This window comes from Narcine bancroftii, chromosome 3 (assembly GCF_036971445.1).
Source record: "Narcine bancroftii isolate sNarBan1 chromosome 3, sNarBan1.hap1, whole genome shotgun sequence".
Lineage (NCBI taxonomy): Eukaryota > Metazoa > Chordata > Chondrichthyes > Torpediniformes > Narcinidae > Narcine > Narcine bancroftii.
This window is the reverse complement of record NC_091471.1, coordinates 47,325,700-47,342,317: the sequence shown is the minus strand read 5'-3', so window position 1 is coordinate 47,342,317 and position 16,618 is coordinate 47,325,700. Positions and strand designations below refer to the sequence as shown.

The 16,618-nt window shown below is 41.0% G+C and overlaps 1 protein-coding gene across 10 annotated transcripts in view; it reads left to right on the top strand.

Annotated features, from left to right (window-relative positions):
- The window catches only part of atp8b1 (ATPase phospholipid transporting 8B1), a 178,599-nt gene that overhangs the window by 86,070 nt on the left and 75,911 nt on the right, over nt 1-16,618 (top strand). For 8 of the 10 annotated variants that reach the window (XM_069923989.1, XM_069923988.1, XM_069923986.1 and 5 more), the window contains 2 exons: nt 11,746-11,927; nt 16,210-16,301. In XM_069923989.1, coding sequence (XP_069780090.1) covers nt 11,753-11,927; nt 16,210-16,301 — 267 coding nt within the window. In that variant the 5' untranslated portion in view covers nt 11,746-11,752. The remainder of the gene's footprint in view (nt 1-11,745; nt 11,928-16,209; nt 16,302-16,618) is intronic. The other 2 variants (XM_069923995.1, XM_069923992.1) reach the window with 1 other exon arrangement.

The following is a 16,618-nucleotide window of genomic DNA, read 5'->3' as shown; positions in this document are numbered from 1 at the left end:
TTTGCATTTGGGTAACATTCTGCTAGAGTCCATTTGGAAATCAATTCACCTTCTCCCTGCCCTCCCAAAAAAATCTGAAATATTTGTCTCAAACTCGAGTTGGAATATTGAGAAAACCTCAAGCTGAAATTGCTTTTGCGCTGTCATTCTGAATGAACATTTGGTTTGTTTATTTCTAGCATATGACGATTTTGAGCCCAGAACTGAATTACCTTTTTTTTGTCTTTGACATTTCTTGTGGTTTGTCATGTATACAAGTTGGTATTATTGAGCCTGCACAATTTTGGTAAGATCTCATCAAGTGCAGGCAGCCCCCAAGTTAAAAAGACAGACCTTGGTCTGTCTTTATGCAAGTCTGAACAGGTACACAAGTCCTTATTTAGCATAATTTAGTCAAATGTTTGAGTATATAGCACATTTTAAAAAATATTTTTATGTGTATAAAACACATCTTTTAATAATATTCAATAATTAAACACTTTTAATAATAAAAATAACTACATAGTCATAAGATCATGATTAAAAGTTGACAAGAGAAGCTGATGGAGAAGCTACAATCTCACAGTGCTGGGTGATGGCAGCGCTCCTGGATCTTCACTCTGGAATCTTGTTGGAAGTCGCATCTACTGACACCTGACCATAGACCCCTTCAATCAGTGATTATCTGGGCTGGACCCTCCAACTTACCATGCTATAAAGTTTCAGGTATAGTCACTCTTCATCTTTGTTCTTTTGGTCCTGAGACGAACTCTGCTCTACTTCAGGTTGCAAACTATGGACAACGTTGGTGCACTTGTTGGAAAGTGTGCATTGCACAAGGATCGGGGTTGGATGTTAGATAGCATTGGAGCCATGCCCATGTTTGACAAGAAATGTCGGGGTCACGTGCTGTTATAAGTCTGTACATAGTTGGTAGTAACGGTAGTGTTAAATCCAATGTGACTGATTATACTGTCTTGTGATTGAGAGTTGTGGGATCACCATGTGTATTTTAATAAATATGCTATCTGTGTCCAGGCTTGTGGCTCTTTGAACCCACTGAACTTGTCCCTTCCCACACAACCCGTGAAGTGCAAATTATTAAATGAATCAAATTACAGCTCTTCCACTCATTTATTTTCCTTCTGATTCTCACTACCCTTTGACATTTGAAGCCTGCCTTGAAAATAATTGACATTTTGCAGTGGGAGTTTGCCTTGTGTTGCACATAGATATTTTATCAACAGATGCTGAGGGATCCAAGTTGTTATGTTGCTGGTCGTTGGGATTTGGTGAAAGTGTTGGAGGGACAAGGAAGTAGTTTCATGCCTGGAATGTCAAAAGTGTTATTTCTGGATTTTCATAATGTGTCTAATTCATGAAACATTAAAGTTTTCTTAAACTCTTTACTGGACAACATTAGATTAATAAATATTTTCAGTGCGGGAAGGAAACTAGCATTCAATTATTTTTTTTTTGGTGGCATTTATAGTCAATGTTTTTGGTCTAAGCACTTCATCGTTTCCCTCCCTGATCTATCGAGCTCTTCCAGTGTTTTGATTTCTGTTCTGGGATTAGAACATCGGCAAGGTGTTGTATCAGTATTTAAGTAGAATCAGGAATCAAGATGAAACTTTTTCCCACTCCCAACCCCAACACATGGGTTCAATTTTTGTTTGGCTTATTCCAATTAGTCATGCTCACCATGTTGAGATGATCTTTTGAACAGTAATACTTGGGGTCTTTTGTGAGAAGCAAAACTATTTCATGAGATCAAATGTCTTGGGAACAAGAAGTCAAGAATGTAAATGTGGTCTTCAGATGAATAATCTTGTACATTGTTTTAAAGCTTTTATTAATGAAATGGAGGGTGCAATACCAATCTCTTTTAATGCTCCTTGAATTTAATGAAGCATTCTCTTCAAATTTAGAGGGGTTATATTGTTTTGTTAATGAAGGGAAATTATTGGCCAGTGAATTTAACATCAGTGGTAGGAAAACTAATGAAGAGAATACTTTGGAATGGGATTTCTACATATTTGGAAAAGCATGGCTAAATTAGGGACAGTCAGCTAAAGGCAGTGAGGCACATTGATGACAAGGTCCATGTCAACAAATTCACTGCCCTAACCTTGTCAACCACATTGGTCCCCTCAAAAAAAATGTCCTACACTAAGCAATGATGACAGTCCCCAACTTGACCATGCCTTCCGAAATGTGTGTAAATCTGATCCCAAAGAATTCTGAAGTTGATCAAGAAGATAAAGATGTATGGGATCAATGGTGAATTGGTATTAGCTGGCCCACAGCAGATAGAAATGTGTTATTCTGGGTGGAAGCCTGTGATGAGTGGTGTTCTGCAAGGATCTGGATTGAGACCTCAGTGATTTGGATGTAAAAGCAAATGGGTGGATTGGGAACTTTACAGATTGGTGGAGCTGTAGGCAGTGCAGATGGCTATCAATGAAAACATTAGGGTGGTGATCAGTTGCAAAAATGGGCAGAAAAATGGCAGATGGTGATTAAATTTATTTTTTTCTAAATTTAGATACACAGCACAATAACAGGTCATTTTGGCAAATGAGTTCATGCCACCCAATTAACCGACACCCCTGGTAGGTTTCGAATGGTGGGAGGAAACCAGACTCTCTTGGGGAAAACCTACAAACTCCTGACAGTGTGGGATTTGAACGGCGGTCCCGATTTCTGGAGCTGTAAAGGCGTTGTGCTAACTGCTACGTCAATCATGCTGCTTTTACTCTGGACAAACGTGAGGTGATGTTCTTTGGAAGACAATGGCAGGAGTTTTTTTTTAATGGTCTACAGTGGTTGATGTACCATAAGTAATCAAAGGCTTTTATTAACTAAAGACAGGAACTACCATCAACCTCAGTGATTGAAGCAAAGAGAGAGGGGAACATGCAAGGGGCTATGGGTAGGATCAGTCTCGTAAGGTGTGTCCAACCAGCAGCAGCCAATCAGAGTATAACAGTGGGTCGGGGTATCAAGTCCATCAATCTTTGTAAGTGGAATGCAAGTAGATCGGGTGTCAAAGGTGTCGGGTATGCTTGCCTTCATTATTGCAGGGCAATAAGTATAAAAGGAAGTTGTGTTGCATTTCAAAATTGTTAGCCCTCACTTGGAATATTATGTGCAATTCTGGTTGCTCATTTCAGAAAGGACGTGGAAGATTTGAAAACTGTAGATTTACCAGAATGTTGTCAGGATTAAAGGCTGAGTTAAAAGGAGAGAGTGGACATCTGAGGCTAAGGGGTGACTTGACAAGTTTGAATTTTTTTAAATCATGGGTAAAAATGTCTCCTGCTGGAAGGACATGTACAAAGTGAGGAACAGGAGGTTGAAAGGAGATGTGCAGGGCATTGTTTTTTGCATAGGGTGGAGAAGCCTGCAGTTGGCTGTAGTAGTGGAACCAGATACAATAGTAGCATTTGAGAGGCTTCAAGAAACACACAAGACTATACAAGGAATTAAGTAATGAGTATGATGTGCGTACAGCAAAGTTTAGCTTAAAAATGTTCAATGCAGACATGTGGGCCAAAGGACCTGTTCCTGTACTGTACTCTTTTCTGTTTTGACTGAGGAGCTTTCTTCTTAAATTTCGCTACCTGCAGAAATTCATTGCCACCTCGCTCTTGTTTTGTGATGGCATGCAAATCATGATCCACTGAGGGTATTGAAAAAGTCCTGTCCCAAGTGTAAAGCAAAGTTAATAATCTGAAATTTAAAAACACTTCTTTCCTTCATTTGCTTGGGTTCTCCTTTATCCTTCTTTCCTCAACATATGGTTTAAAAGCATTCAGGACCTTCAAGTGAATTTTACTAACTACTTATAAAGGGGAACAGAACACCTATCTCCCTTGATCAATGTCATTTCCTCTGTCCTGTAAATAACAGTGAAATGAAACCAAAACTCTTTCTGCTACTATTTAGTTCTGTTCACTCAAGAAGCTATAGAAATATTATGTTTTAATATTGCTGAAATATTTCCTCCTAAGTAGCTTAATTATTAGAAAGCTGTTTAATCATGGTACTTTGTTGTCATCTGAAACATATTTTGAGTTTTTTAATATACATGTCCTCAACATTCCTATAAACAATTGATGTCATTTTCCATTTGTAGACCCAAAATACAATTCTGATGCATCAAATAAACAATTAAAGGCATAATTGATGTTCACATCAAATATCTAATTTAAATCCTATTTATTATTAAAGCAGTCCACTTCAGTTGATTATGGTTGATAAACGTCAACTTCAATGCTGACAGAGTAAATGTTCTGTGATTAACAGATTATAGAACACAAGAGGCTCTCTGGCCCTTGATGTTGTGCTGACCAATGTCCCTAAAAAAATTACTAAACCCTCCCTACCTCATAACCCTCCACTTTTCTTTCATCCTTGTGCCTAAGAGTTTCTTAAATGCCCCTAATGTTTCAACCTCCACTACCATCCCTGGCAAGGCATCCAGGAACCCATAATTCTCTACATTTATATATATATATGTTTTTTAAATCCCTTATGTCTCCCCTAAACTTCCCTCTCTTTGTTCATATAGCCTCTGGTGTTTGCTATTCCTGCCCTTGAAAACAGGTGCTGGCTGTCCACCCTATCTATGCCTCTCGATCTTGTAGATCTCTAACATGTCTCCACTCATTCTTCTATGCTCAAAAGAGAAAAGTCTCAAATCTGGTAGCCTTGCCTCAGAAGACTTGTTTTCCAATCCAGGCAACATCCTGGTAAAGCTCCTCTGCACCTTCTCCATAGCTTCCATATCCTTCCTATAATGACATGACCAGAACGGAGTGTTTTAATGTGGTCTCACCAGAGATTCGTTGAGTTGCAGCAAGACCTCCCTACTCCTGAACTCAATCCCCCATTAATGAAGTCCAGCATCCCATAGGTCATCTTAATTATCACACCTGTGCAGCAACCTTGAGGGATGCATGGATTTGAACCCCAAGATCTTTCTTCATCCACACTCTTTGGTAACTGACCATAAACCCTGTACTCAGCCTTGCAAAATGTATCACCTCGCACTTATCTGGATTGAACTCAATCTGCCACTTTACTGCCAAATTCTGCATCCTCTTGTAAGCTTCAACAACCTTCAGCTCCATCTACAACTCCTCCAACCTTTGTGTCATTTGCAAACTTACTGACCCATCCTTCTGCCTCTTCATCCATGTCATTTATAAAAATCACAATGAGCAGGGGTCCTAGAACAGATCCACTAGTCACCCACCTCCAGGCACCTTCCATAACTTTTTTTCCCATAAGCCATCTTTTTATCCACACAGTCAAGATTCCACTGATCCCATGCCTCATGACTTTCTGGATGAGTGTCTCATGGGGGGAGGGGGGGGGGGAACGTTCTCAAAAGCCTGAGTAAAATCCACGTAGACCACATCTACCACCCTACTCTCGTCCATTTCTTTTGTTACCTTCTCAAAAAAACTTGATGAGGCTCATTGAGGTACGACCTTCCCTTCACAAAGCTATACTGACTATCCTTGAGTAGACTGTACCTCTCCAAATGCTCAGAGAGCCTCCAAATGCTCATAGATCCTTTATTTAAGAATCCTCTCCAATAGTTTTTCCACCACTAATGCAAGACTCACCAGTCTATATAATCCTAAGATTCTCCTTATTACCTTTTTAAACAAGGGAACTACATTTGCCATTTTCCAATTTTTCAGCACCTCCCCTATGGCTAAAGAGGATTCAAAGATCATAGCTACTGCCCCAGCTATCTCTTCCCTCACTTCCTACAGCAACCTGGGGTATATTGCGTCTGCCCCAGGGACTTATCAATCTTAATGTTTTTAAGATCCAACACTTTAGCTTCCTTAATCTCCACATTGGCATGCACACAAGCTTATTGTGATGGGCCCAGAGGACCCCAAAACCCAGCAGTTATAGAAATTCACCAAGACAAATGGTTACTTAATGTGTACAAGTTCAGAAGAGTTCTTTGATTCATAGTCCAAACTCTCTTCTCCTCCAAGTTCACTGGTTGCAGGCAATTCTTATACTGTGCATTTAACATTTATGAATCTTCACCAGGCTTTGGTGCTTGAAAGGTAAATGGTTACCACTCAAGAGGCTCTTGTTCGTTTTCAGAGAGAGATTTGTTGTTTGTTGGACAGTCACAAACTGATTCCTTCCAATCAGCCATGTCAGTGTTCAGGGTTCTCCAGATGATAACCTCTTTCTTTCAGGTCACCACAGAGTTTCTTTTCTCTTTCTCTTATTTCAAGTGAAACATTATACAGCCAGCCATCTCCTCTTGTATTGACCACAAGGGAATTGAATAAGCTGAACTCTGAACTTACAACCCATCTTCAAAATGGGGTTTTCAAACAAGCTTCTAAAAGCCACTGCAGAAAACCAGCAGTCTCTCCATCTCTTTGTGTCACACTCAGGGAAAAAAAACCGCTTGACTCTCTCTGCTTGCAAAAACACATAACCTTAGAAAAGCAAACTACATTCACAGTCACAATCTTCTGAGTCCTGTTCATCTGTTGCTTTCCAAAACAGGTAATTCATTACTTCACAGCATGTCCAATTAACACTTAGCTGTGAAGTCCTTCAGCAAAGAAGTTTCCATTGTCCTTACAAAGGCACTGGGAGCCTGAACTATCTGGCTTGAGCCAAGCTCTTGAATTTTAAATGAGATCTGTTTTGAAATGTTTGTATCTGTGTGTGAACTAACTAAAAATCCCACAATCTATCTCCTCCAAAAACACATCTATACATAATATATAAAAAATAACATAATCTGTCACACTATTCTATTCTGACCTCACCCTGATCAAGGTCCTTTTCTCTTGTGAATACTTCGTAAATTTTGTTTTTCATTTGCATCAATACAAGTTGTATTTATCCATGATGTAGCAGCTGCACAGCTCGGTATTGCAAACCACCACCGTCAGTTCACAGACTTACCTGACACATCGTGGGATAGCAATGCTGGGCACTAAAGTACAGCGAGTGGATCAGATGAAGCCCCCGCCTAAAGGCACAGGGCACTCATGGCTCATAGCTTTAACCTGCTGGTCCTGTGGACCAGCAGCTGTTCACTAACAAGCTCATTAACAGTCAGGGAATAAAACATCTTTGTATGTCTGCAATAAACCAGTCTTGAGTTGACTACCTTTGTGTGTGCTTGCCTTTATTTAGTAGCATCTACCGTAGTAGCCACTACAATATCATAAAATAATTAAAAAAACAATGATGCAAAAGCAATCCATAATTTCATATTTTCTCCCCCTTTCCCCAAAAAAAGTAAGAAAGATAAATGAATAAAAGCCTGGCTGATAATCATATAACCTCTTGATTAATTAAATTTAAATTTACATAGTGATCTTGAACCTTGAATTAACTAAGGTGAGTTGGAGCGGGAATGGTGGATGCAGTAGATGAAGTCATAGCAAAAATTCTAATCTATCAAACGCTTTTTCTTGTGAATATGGAAGCAAAGTATTAATTTAGGATCTCCTCCGCCTCCAGGCACATTTTGCCCCTTTATCCTTTAGTGGCCCCACCTTCATTCTCATCATCCTTCTGTTCTTCACCTACACATAAAATGCCTTGGGATTCTCTTTAATCCTACATGCCAAGGTCTTCTTATACCCCCTTTTAGCTCTTCTCAGTCCTTTCTTAAGCTCCTTCCTGTCTACCATATACTTCTCAGGAGCCCTTCCTGTTTCCTGCATCTTGCATGTGCTTCCTCCTTCCTCTTGACTAGTTGCCTCACTTGTTTTGTCAGCCACAGTTGCCTTTTCCTACCATCTTTTCCCTGTCCTAGTGGAACAAACCTATCCTGAACCCAGCACAAGTGGTTCCTAAACTTCCTCCACATTAGTCCTATGTTTTCACCCTTGAATGTCTGTTATCAATTTACTCCTGCTACAGTGAAACCCCGTTATAATGCAATTTGTTTGGGTCCATAAAATCTCATTGTAAAAAAAAGCGGGGTCATGCTAAATCAAGGTTTGCTTTTTGCCTAAAGTCAACGCTGCTGCCGGAAGCCCGATACCAGAGTCCAATTCGCATTAAATCTGGAAACATAAAATCAGAGATTCACTGTAGTTCCTGCCACATCCCTTTGTAATTAGCCCTTACCCAATTAAGATCTTTCCCATTTTGTCTTAAAAATTCAGCCCCATTCATCACTCTTGCAAGTGCCAGTCAATATTGGGGAAGTTGAAATCACCCATAACTAAAACCCTGTTTTTACTGCACCATTCTAAAGTCTGCCTGCTTATCTACTCAGTGTTGAAGGCTTTTTGGTGGCCTATAGCATACTCCCAGCACAGTGATAGCCCCTTCCTATTTCTGACTTCCACCCACACTGACTCAGTGGACACTTCCTCTGCAGCATCCTCCCTTTCTATAGCCAAGATACAATCCCTGACCAGTAATGCTACACCACCCACCCCTCTTGTCTCACCCATCCTATTCCTTTTAACACACCTAAAACCTGGTACCTGCATCTGCCAATCCTGCCCTTACTCCAGTCATTTCTATAGTGGCCACAACATCGTAGTTCCATGTACTGATCCATGCTCCAAGTTCATCCCCTTTATTCCGAATACTCCTAGCACTGAAATAGACACAATTAAACCCCTCTAATTGGGTATCTTTATGTTTTGTCTCCTGCCTGTCCTTCCTCACCAACTTAGAACATCATGTTTTTGACCTTCTTCCCAAATCTTTACACTCACATTTCTGATTCCCACCCCTCTATCAAACTAGTTTAAACTCTCCCCAACAGCTCTAGTAAACCTGCCCACCAGGATATTGGTCCCCCTCCAGTACTGGAGCAGCCGGTCCTTTTTTGCACCAGTCAGACCTTTCCCCCAAAAACAATCCCAATGATCCACAAATCTGAGCCCCTCTCCCCTGCACCATCCTCCTATTCCTACCCTCTCTTGTGTGTGGCACAGGCAGTACTCCTAAGATTACCGCCTTTGAGGTTCATTCAAGAACCATATAACCGTTTACAGCTCGGAAACAGGCCATGTCGGCCCTTCAAGTCCATACCGGTTCACTTGAACAACTCCACTAGCTCCTCCGCAAACTCCTGAAGAAGTAGAAATCATGTTCCATTTTAATTTCAAAAATATCCAAAACTAATACGATTCATATGTTGGTTTGCACTTGAATTAATATTCAAACTTGTCTGACATTTGGATCACTAATTTGCCTACATTTATGAATTTCAATAACTTGTCTACATATTAACAGAATCATGACCTTCAGTGGGTAGACTTGCGTTGCATATCCAAACACAATATTCTGCTTTTAAATTTCCTAACTCGTTGTACTCCCTCTTTAAGACCTCAACACTACTCCTATCTATGTCATTGATTCCACCCCACCCCCCCCCCCCCCCATGCCATCTGGCTGCTCACCTTCCCCCTCCAGAATGCTGTGAACTCAATCAGAGACATCCCTGACACTAGAAACCTGGGGGTAACATACCATCTTGGAGCCTCAATCTTGTTCACAAAACCTCCTATCTGCTCTCCTCACCAATGAATTACCAATTACAATAGCTCTCCTCTTCTTCATCCCCCCCACCCCTTCCGTTCTGAGCCAAGGGGCCAGCTGAGAAGTGACCACCATGGCTTAACCCTGGTAGATAATCTTCCCCACCCCTACCCTAAAAAAAAACAGGATGCAAAACAGTATAGTTGTTGTTGAGGGGAGTGACCACATGGATGCCCTGCCCTGTCTGCCTCTTCCCCTTCCCTCTCCTAACAGTCATCCAGCTACCTGTCTCCTGACTTTTAGGGGTGACTGTCTCCCTGAAGCTCCTCTCTTTCACGGAGCTGTTAATATATTCAGCTGAGAAAAATCGCTTATGAAGCTTGTATCTATGATTGCACAATATTTACCCATTTTTAATAGTGTTTTCCATTTTTTTACAACTTGTTTCCCATAGCCATTTGATTACCCAGGCTTAGGTTGGCTATCTTAAATGATCTGAGATGATGGGTATCTCCAGGAAGTTAATTTTTTTTTGCCCTGCTGACTGTCCAATAGTGTTTGCTGCAATGGAATTCTTTACAATACAAGGTTAATAAAGGCAAAAGCAGGAATCTGATGTTCTTTGTACAACCATGCACTTGCCAAGCCATCATGTTATGCTACTGGGGCCTTGAGTGGCTGTGTATGGAGTTTTTATGTTCCCTCAGTAACCTTGTTTGTTTCCTATAGGTGCTCTGCTTTCCTCTCTCATTCCAAAGGCTTGTGAGTTTGGCTGGGTCACTGGTTATTGCAAAATATCCCATTGCTTCCAATGAATCTGGTGGGATGCTGAAATCTGTGGGGCGGACATCATAACTCAAAATGGTTTGGTTCAAGAAGGATTATATTTCATTGAGAGGGTGATGCACAATCAATAACTCAAAAAACTGAGGTTGAGAAAGTATTTGGGTTTTATTCACTTAAGAACAAAGGCACATCCATGTTGTTCGACTGTCCTGCAGTGAGAAGGGAGCTGTGGAACAGTCACCTTTATACAGGAGCCTGTGGGAAGAGGCCACAGGTACAATCGGCCAATAGGGGTGCCTGACCAGACAATTATATGCAACAGTGTTTTTACCACAGAGGTATAAATTTGCAGTGTCAATTGAGCAAAATAACTAACTAATGGAATAGCCTAGCTATAACAAAGTAATTAAGAGAGGGATTAAATATATGGTCCCAGTGAACTGTGTAAAGATGGGAATGAATTGAGTAAAGGCAAGTCTCTTTGCCGAACCAATTCATTTTCACGTTGATACTAAATCTGTGAGTTAAATGTGGGCTGGCAGACAAGATGGTCTCAAGTATGTGAAGTAACAATGTAAGATTTTGTTGAAGCTCAGAGATGTAACAGTAGTTGTCAAAAACAGGATATTTGGGCCCACTGTGACTGCTATCTGTGATGCAAGCCCACACAACTCTTGGTGACTCTGTGCTCCCAGCCTCAGAGGCTGAGGTGAACAGAACCTTTAGGAGGGCAAATCCTCAGAAAGCATCTGCCCCAGACCTCTACCTGGCCGGGACTTTAAAACCTGTGCAAACCAACTGACTGAGTTTTTGTGGATATTTTCAACATGTTGCTGCACAGTCAGGCTCACCTGCTTCAAAAGAGCATCCATCATTCCAGTGTCTGAGAAGAACAAGGTAATGTGCCTCAAGCACTAACATCCACCATCACAAGGTGCTTTGAGAGGCAGGTTGTGGAGCAAATTAGCTGCCTCAGGAAGGATCTGGACCCACTTCAATTTGCCTCTTGACCCAACCAGCAAAACCGACGACCAAGTTTAAGGACCTAGGACTCTGCTCGTCCATCTGCGACTGCATCCTTTACTTCCTGATCAGTGCATGTGTATATCGTCCATTGTGTAGGACAACAAATTATCTGCACTAATTCCATTTGCCTGTATTCAGACCATATTCTTCTATGATATTCATATTTAAGTACTTGTCTCAAGACCTTTTAAACATTGCAATTGTATCTGACCCTTACCCCTCCACTGGATGTCTTTCTTTCTTTAGTGCAATGAAGAACAATGAGGATGTGGTCAGTCAACCCACTGTGGAAGTAGTGATCTTTGACAAAAAAGTTATAATTTTTTTTTGTTATTTGTCCTGAAGGTTGATGATTTTGTGAAGGTTTTTTTTATATTGGGTTTTAATTTTTGATCTCTTGTAAAGTGGTTGCTTTCATGTTGATTTTCATCTCACCAGTCAGGAGATGAGTACTGAGGGATTCCCCAGCTTTAGTGAAGATGACAGAGGATATGATGACGTGGTACCTTACAGTGATGATGAGACTGACAATGAACTGGACAGTTCTACAGAAACATTGGATAACCTTGAACAAAACCAAATCAATGAACAGATTGATGAACGGCGGCAAGCAAAAACTGGTATGTCCTGCATCACAATCAGTCATTTTAGACTGACATGAACATGACATGTTATATATTGAATTAACTGCCTTGAGGCTCGTTGCAGAAACAGGAGGAATGTAAAATGAAATTGTATGATTGTAATTACAGATACATTGGTGTTACAAAATTGATCAAGAGGAAATGATTATTAACTTCAAGCGACCCTGTTTGTTGACTTTTTTTTAAACTGCAAGTTTTAAGAAATGAAGCATGCTGTATTTGCTATCAAAATTTACTTGTTCATCTCTTCTTTATTTCTCCTTAAATTTGAATTTTATAAGTAGTGCCCGAGAATTCAGAAAATCAAAAAGTCTGGATCGATCAAATCCCTGAGCAGTTCAGATTTTTGGACTTCTACTGTATTGTTGTTTGGCAGACACCTTAGTCTGATGCAAAATCAAGAGGACTGTGTTATCCTCAAAGTTTCCAATAATGAGATCCCAAGGAGAGAAAATTCCGTGTTACCCAAATGCATAAATCAAGGAGGAGCACAGGAATGGAACTTGTGCATGTTTAACTGCTTGAGTGAATGAAACATGGTTATGTTTATTATTTTCCAGACAGGTCACATTTCAGTTTCATGGAGCTTTTACCTTTTATCTTTTTTAAAAAAAAAAACAACTGAGGCAACAGCCTCTCAAGGCATGCGGTGATACAGTGTGGCAACAAAGTGGTGCAGCTGGTAAAGCTGCCATCTTGCAGTGCCAGGCACTTGGGTTCAAAACTGACTTGAATGCTGGGGTTGAGTTGAGTTTGCATGTATGGCAGATTTCCTCCAGTGCTGTGATTTTCTCCCAGTTCCAAAAGATATGGTTGGTATGTTAATTGAGCAGTCTCTTCAATCTGAGGCGCCTGCAAGCTCACACCAAGACACAAGAGAAACTTGTCCGTGAACTACTCTTTGCAGATGATGCCGCTTTAGTTGCCCATTCAGAGCCAGCTCTTCAGCGCTTGACGTCCTGCTTTGCGGAAACTGCCAAAATGTTTGGCCTGGAAGTCAGCCTGAAGAAAACTGAGGTCCTCCATCAGCCAGCTCCCCACCATGACTACCAGCCCCCCCACATCTCCATCGGGCACACAAAACTCAAAACGGTCAACCAGTTTACCTATCTCGGCTGCACCATTTCATCAGATGCAAGGATCGACAATGAGATAGACAACAGACTCGCCAAGGCAAATAGCGCCTTTGGAAGACTACACAAAAGAGTCTGGAAAAACAACCAACTGAAAAACCTCACAAAGATAAGCGTATACAGAGCCGTTGTCATACCCACACTCCTGTTCGGCTCCGAATCATGGGTCCTCTACCGGCACCACCTACGGCTCCTAGAACGCTTCCACCAGCGTTGTCTCCGCTCCATCCTCAACATCCATTGGAGCGCTTACACCCCTAACGTCGAAGTACTCGAGATGGCAGAGGTCGACAGCATCGAGTCCACGCTGCTGAAGATCCAGCTGCGCTGGATGGGTCACGTCTCCAGAATGGAGGACCATCGCCTTCCCAAGATCGTGTTATATGGCGAGCTCTCCACTGGCCACCGTGACAGAGGTGCACCAAAGAAAAGGTACAAGGACTGCCTAAAGAAATCTCTTGGTGCCTGCCACATTGACCACCGCCAGTGGGCTGATAACGCCTCAAACCATGCATCTTGGCGCCTCACAGTTTGGCGGGCAACAACCTCCTTTGAAGAAGACCGCAGAGCCCACCTCACTGACAAAAGGCAAAGGAGGAAAAACCCAACACCCAACCCCAACCAACCAATTTTCCCTTGCAACCGCTGCAATCGTGTCTGCCTGTCCCGCATCGGACTTGTCAGCCACAAACGAGCCTGCAGCTGACGTGGACTTTTTACCCCCTCCATAAATCTTCGTCCGCGAAGCCAAGCCAAAGAAAATAAATTTGTCTCTTGTGTATAGGTGAGGAGCAAAATCAGTAGGAAGTTGATGGGAATGTGGGTATAATTTTTTTTAACGAAATGGGATGGTTAATTGTCAATGCAAACTGGATTGTTTCCATGAAATATCACTCGATGACTTGGGGTTTAAAGACTTAAATTAATTATTCAGGTGGCATCTAGGGTAATTGCCTGAATGTTAAAATGTTACTTCCTTCATGAATTATTTATCCAGATGCATTATAATTTGAAAAGAACTTCTAGCTGATCCTCAGAATTCACTCATAAATCTTTATTGTCCTGTAAAACATTCATTCGTGTGCACCAAATTGGCCAAATTTTTGGTCATCTCTTCTTTATTTCTCCTTAAATTTGTCATAAATAAGTATGCCCTGTTCAGTGGCATCTATGACTGATTTGATTGTAATTAGCCTGTAAAGGAATAGAATTATTTTAACATGCAAGAAATTAATTCATGGGTGCAATTAAAAAGTGTTGCTGTAATTTCTGTGGATCCTGACAAAATGCCCAAGTTGCGGTACAAGTATATTGTGGAACTAACTTTGACAACAAAACACGGCAGGATTTATTGAGCAAATAAGTAAACATTTGGCAAAGATTGTGCATTTTTTGCAGTGATTTACTGCAAAAAGTTTGAGTTTGTGCTTGTAGCAGCTGAAGTCGTAATCTATTAATATTAGCATCCTTGTGAGTGATGGCACAGAAACAGGCTCTTCAGCCCATTTAATATACATCATCAACCACCGTTTACATTTTTATTCTTGCATTTTCATAATCTAATCCACTCCCTCCCACATTCCATATTCCACTTACTTAATAGGGGTAATTAATAATGGCAATTAACCTATTGGCATGCATGTCTTCAGGATATAGGAGGAAATCTGAGCATGCAGACAAAGCTCTGGTCACAGGGACAGTGATACTTGTAACACATTGGGTTAATTAAATATGTGCTTATTAAAGGGATTAGAATTGGGTTAGCTGTTAGGTTGCATGCATTTTACAGACAGAACAATGCCTTGCAAAGTCCAAGGGCAGGTGCAAACAGAAGGTTCTGGGCTTTAGCAAAATATGCAAGTGCACCGCAGCCATGATTTTTTTTGTGTAAAGCCTGGAAATTGCAACATTTCCAAAATGAAACCAAAAAATAACAGTGGGGAGGGGCAGAGAATGAGAGAGGAGTTACCAGAAGCAGTCTAGACCGAAGAGGAGCCTGCTGTAAAGGCTTCCTTTTTCAAGACTGGGCAGAATACTGATATGGTAGCCCGAGTGTACCCTCTGGAAATCCAGAGTGGCGGCTAGTCTTCCTGGCGTGGCAAAGAGGAGAAGAACTCTGTGAGAAGAACCTGGAAAGAAAAAGAGTTTCTTCTGGAAGACCCTCCTATTTGTGGTGTCCAACAAGCAACCATCATCTCTCTGTAACCCTCCACAACTTTCCTGCCTGGTTATTCTAAGTGAAGCACTGATGTTTGCTTGAATGTAATGACTGTTTGATTCTGTGCACAGGATCGAAGATTACTGGAAACTGTAGCCTTAGAAACGTGGACAGGGGAAGACTGGCCAGTAAAAAGGACTTTCTTGAAAACACACTTGCTCTTAGATTGGGTTGGAGGGAGGAAATGTGTAAATAATTTGGTGTTGATCTTGTTCTGTACTCAGAATTAAACTAATTTTGTTTAAGGAACCATTGCTTTGGTGTATTCTATTGCTGCAGGTATATAGGGTTCACTGAACTCGTAACACACTGACCACATGGGCATTTTAATAGCCCCTGGCTTGGGGTCAGTGCACCAATCAGCTGCTCAAGTGCCACTGTGTGTGCTGTTAATAAACTGTGCTGAGATGCCCTTTCATCAACACTCTGCCATTTAGATTGGCAGAAGACTGCACAGAGACCACACTTGGGACAAAGCGCTGTGACAACTAGATAGGCTATCAGTATTATTGGATAATGAAAGACCTAGCTTAGCTGTTGATGAGATGAGAGTTTATCATGTACATAAGTACAATGTACAGAATTCTTTATTGCAGCAGCCAGATGGGTACATATAACATACGAAATGAATGAGAAGGACAAAGTAGCTTGTGGATTAAACGTTTGATGGGACAATCATTGATGTTGGAGAAAGGAATTGAGCCATAATGCAGAGGCTGCAATGGGTAAACCTTGAATATCCAGAGTTGTAGGAAAATAGCAAAATGGTATACATGGAACAAACTTATCTTTAACTGATGTCACTAAATAACCAAAGAACCAAATAGAAACAAAAAAAAGTAAAATGATTAGAAACAAAATATTTGAATATTTCAGTTTTTTACTATCTTTTTTCCTTCTATTTCAGAGTACACGTGGAATGTTAAAGCAAATGACAGAAACTTTCATGATCAGTTCACTGTCAAGAAATATGGCTGCATTAAGAAAAGCAAATACTCAGTGAGTATTGTTGAAATACGAAAGTCTGCAGACACTGTAATTGTAGTAAAAACTTATGCTAGAGGAACTCAACTGGTATCAGAGTCCATGGTAGACAAAGATGTATTGCTGACATTTCAGGCCTGAGCCCTTCAAGGAATAAGCAGAACGTGTGGGGGGGAAAATAAATCTCAGAATGCAGACAATGCCGGCTGGGGGACGAATCCAGATCAACAAAAGGTCTTAATTGAATACAATAAGGGGAGAGGTGAGAATTGATTGTCTGTGTAAAAGACAGGGAAGAGGTGGGGGGGGGGGGGTGTTGGGGTTTGAACAAA